The 4367-nt window shown below is 37.0% G+C and overlaps 1 protein-coding gene across 1 annotated transcript; it reads left to right on the top strand.

Moving 5' to 3' along the window:
* The first annotated feature begins 1149 nt into the window (after positions 1-1149).
* Positions 1150-1341, top strand: LOC130865101 (translation machinery-associated protein 7-like). The gene has a single exon (XM_057755983.1). It carries the CDS (start codon positions 1150-1152, stop codon positions 1339-1341), a length of 192 nt encoding a protein of 63 aa, XP_057611966.1.
* Positions 1342-4367: the final 3026 nt, after the last annotated feature.

The raw sequence follows: 4367 nt of genomic DNA, 5'->3' as shown, positions 1-4367 counted from the left end.
CTACACAGAAAATACCCAAAGGCCTGCCTGGAACTCACTGTTGGTCTTTGGCCAAAGAACATACTGTGTGAGCAGAGGGCTGGATCTTGCAGGCTTCACTAGGCTAGCCAACAGCAGCAGCAAGCCTGAGACAGAGTCAGACTATCAGAGTTTGCAAAACACCAGAACTGAACTGAAATTCTCCCCCATCCACAGAGACATCTAAGAACTGGTGTGAACACTTAAAATGTTGAGATAAAACACAGGAAAGACTGTTTTAGAACAAAAACAGGTAAACAAACAAACAAAAAAACACTCTTAGTGTAAGGGAGTGATCAAGGAAATAAGGAAATAACTGCCTGAAGAGTCATAGAAACAATGTATAAAGAAAAAAAAGAGAGATGTCTGACAGTAACAAAAAGACCCACCTACAGAAGAAATCCAACCTTCCCTGGAGGAAGCTGTCAGGGTGCAGGATGCCTATGCTGTGTCCAGTCAGTGTCAAACATGCAGTGAACTGTGGGGACAAGGAGGGAATGGGATGAACTCCGAAGGACAAAGAGAATAGCAGTGAACAAAATCCAAAGTCCTAGACTTGGAATGAGCAGAATTAAGAAAACAGTGCAGGTCACACTGCTGCGACAAAGCATAAACACTTTAGAATAGATAACAAGTGAAAATCACAGTGTGTGTTAATAGTGAAGAATGAATGGTGAGGGATCTGGGCAAATATACCGGAAAAGGCTTATTCAAATGAAAGTGGAATTTTTAAAAAGGTTTTTAGAGACAGGGATATTTTTTTGGGGGGGGAGGGGCCTGGATCTCCTAAAACTAGCTCTGTACACCAGGGTTGCCTTGCTAAGATCCGCCTGCCTTTGCCTCCCAGGTGGTGAGATTGAAGGCTAACACCTCCACTGCCTCACGAAAGTGGAAGTTATTAAAATGTGAACTTAGCTGATGAAACATGTCAAGTAGTCTGATAAACACGCACTTGGAGATCTAAAAGACTAAGGGAAGCTATTACAATACAGAAATCATATGAGAAATTCTGAACAACATATATATATAGCTTTGCTGTTTGGACAAGTTTTCAAAACCTGAGCAGAGTTTATTCCATATAGAGCCACATTAAAACTTCAAAAATGATGAAAATTAAATTGTATCTACAAGATGTCAGGCTGGGAAGGTGGCAAAAAGAAACCTGTGAAACAGGCCAAGAAGCAGGCCAAGGAAATAGACAAGGAAGATAAAGCTATCAAGCAGAAACAAAAAGAGGAGAAGAAACTCAAGGAGCTAAAAGCCAAGGCCACAAGGAAGGGACCCCTGGCCACAGGTGGAGTTAAGAAATCTGGCAAAAAGTAAGCAGTTCCTCATATCTGAGAGGCTGGTTACCCTCTTCCATTCCTATTTAAACATCTGGATTCCCTGCCATAACATCTTTGCCATCTACAGCTAGAACAAAGTGTTATTCTGGAGCCTGTTAAACATCTGGATTCCCTGCCATAACATCTTTGCCACTTATAGTTAGAATGAAGTGTTATTGTGGAGCCTGTTGTACATTGTAATAAACTTTTGTAAAAAAAAAAATAATAAAATTAATAATACAATGAAAAAATAAATTGTATCTACAGACCCCAGATGATGAACCCTTCCACATTCATAGCAAATTGGCTGACAATGGCAAATAATGTTCTGAGGAGATAGGAAATATTTGTAAAATGTTGAAGTGTTGTTAGTCCAGAAATTTATGCTGAACAGATTATCTCTCCAAAGTGAGGAAAAACAAATTGGCTGACAATGACAAATAATGTTCTGAGGAGATAGAAAATATTTGTAAAAGGTTGAAATGTTATAAACCCAAGAAATTTATGCTGAACAAAATGTCTCTCAAGAGTGGGGAAAAATATATTCCCTAATAAGTAAAATCCAGGCTTATTAGCCGCAAAACTCTCTAAAGTCTAGGATAGCTAATATGACTTAGGCTGAAAGGCACACTATATTTCAAAACCAGTATTTTATGGATTAGGGTGAATCATTTCAGAGAATATGTATATGTATGCATACATATATTTACATATATTTTATTCTTTAAGGATGCAAAGCAGACATGTTGCATCGTAGGATTTGAATATGCTCTAGAGGTGTGTAACAGCAGTAGGGCAGAAATGGGTCAGTTATTATACTCATGGTTGTAAAATATCATCTCTAGACAGAGTGTGAAACCGTGAATGCCTGAGGTCATCACAAGAGTAAATAATAAATCAAAGTGAAATGCACACAAGAAAATTTCCAATAGAAGTGAAAACCAAAACAAAAATAGAAATAGAAACATTAATGCAAATTGGGCACTAAAAGAAACAGAGAGGGATGATAGAATCAATGAAAGAACTGTAAAGTAAATAATCAAATGGTAGACATAAAAAAGCTGTATCACCAAATAAAGCAGATAAATATTAATAAAAGCTATCAGCTAAAATAAGAGGAGCTCATACAACCAAGACCATATATAAGACATGTTTTTGAAAATATGAAGTTAAAAAAGTTTGTATAAAAGCCTGTCTTACAAAATTAATAAAAACAAAAGAACATTTTAAGATGTGGAATTTTATAGAAGATAAGAAAAATATTTTTATAATATACATATGTATCTACATACATGCACATGACAACAATTAGTAAAAAGAGTACATGAATTTGAAGGAGAGCAAAGAGGTATATATGGGAGGATTTGTAGGGAGGAAAGGAAATGGGAAACAATGTCATGACACTATAATCTCAACAAGAAAAGGAAGGCATTTGTAATATGAATGAAGAATGCTTGAGCACATTTTCTGTAAGATTGTGCATTAAACAAAAATATGCTTGTAATACTTTGAAATCAAAGAAAACAGAGGGAAGCATTCTATAACTTGGGATTAAGAGTTCCTTCGTGTGCTGACCAGTTCCATGTCAACTTGACATAAACTATAGTCATCTGAGTGTTGGGAACCTCAACTGAGAAATGCTTACAAAAGTTAGGGCTGCAGGCAAGTATGTGGGGCATTTTCTTAATTAGAGCTCTATGGGGGTGCTTAGAGCCCATTGTGAGTGGGGCCATCCTTGAGCTGGAGGTCCTGGTCCCATGAAAAGAGCAGGCTGAGCAAACCACAAGGAACAAGACAGTGAGACGCATACCTCAATGGCCTCTGCATCAGCTCTTGGCTACAGATTCCTGCCCTGTTTGAATTTTTGCACTGATTTCCTTCAAATATGGACTACAATATGAAAGTATAAGCCAAATGAACCCTTGCTTCCCCTGTTTGCCTTCGGCCATGGTGATTCATCGTAACAATAGGAACCCTTACAAGGACACTTCACAAAAGGGCACCGAAGGGAAAGTCAATCGCAATAGATACTATTAACACAGAGACCCTCAGCTGGTACATATTCAGAGAAAGGAAGCTGAAGAGTACTCAACCCAAATTGGGCAAACATATTTTATCCTCTCTCCTAATTGCTCAGACAACGTCAAGGCATAAGGAATAAAAAAAAGACAGAGGCAGATGAAATACAGGACATAATGATTTCTGGAAACAACACAGTAAATGAACAAATGAATTTACAGGGATCTGAGCATGGAATTGGTGAAGTAAGCATGGAATTCAGACAGTATGTTTTTAACATTTTACACATGGTATATAAGGTCTTTTAACATTTGATAGCAGCTGGGAGAAAGAGCTTTGCTTAATAACATGTTTTAACTTGGGAGAAATCCTCTTAACCAGGTATATTTGAACAATACAATTTTGACTTGATGGGGTAGCATGTCAGCAAACAAAGTCGGATGTGGAGGGAAATGAGTGATGGGGGAGAGGAAAGATATAAAAGGAGTTGGGTAAGTATAAACAGTCAAAAATTGTTTTTAATCATCAGAGAATTAATCAAAATATTATTTAAGAGACCTTGTAAATATTATTTCAAAACAAAAATATGTCTTATTTTTTAAGAAACCACTAAGAAAGTGAATCTATAAAACAGGGATGTTAAAAAAAAACTTTTCCATGTTGGTTTTAAAAATACTACAAATATGTAGCAGACTCTTAAAATCATTATTGAAATGATAGTACTGTGTGTGTGTAGTATAGTGTAGTAGTACAACACTGGTTGAGCACATGGAGAGTCAAGGTTCAGTTCCTAGTACTGTGTACCCAGGCAGCTGTGGTTGCATGGAACTGCAATCTCAGCATTTGGAAGGTGGAACAGGAGAACAGGAAGTTCAAAATAATTTTCATATATATGAGAGAGAGAGGCAGAGAGAGAATTGGGAGATTTTGAGACCAGCTTGGGCTACATGGATCTCTGACTCATTTATTTTTATATTACAGTAATTTTTCAGGTCTCAATAGTTA

This window comes from Chionomys nivalis, chromosome 23 (genome assembly GCF_950005125.1).
Source record: "Chionomys nivalis chromosome 23, mChiNiv1.1, whole genome shotgun sequence".
NCBI classification, from domain to species: domain Eukaryota; kingdom Metazoa; phylum Chordata; class Mammalia; order Rodentia; family Cricetidae; genus Chionomys; species Chionomys nivalis.
The sequence above is the reverse complement of the archived record's forward strand: the minus strand, read 5'-3'. Positions and strand labels throughout refer to the sequence as shown.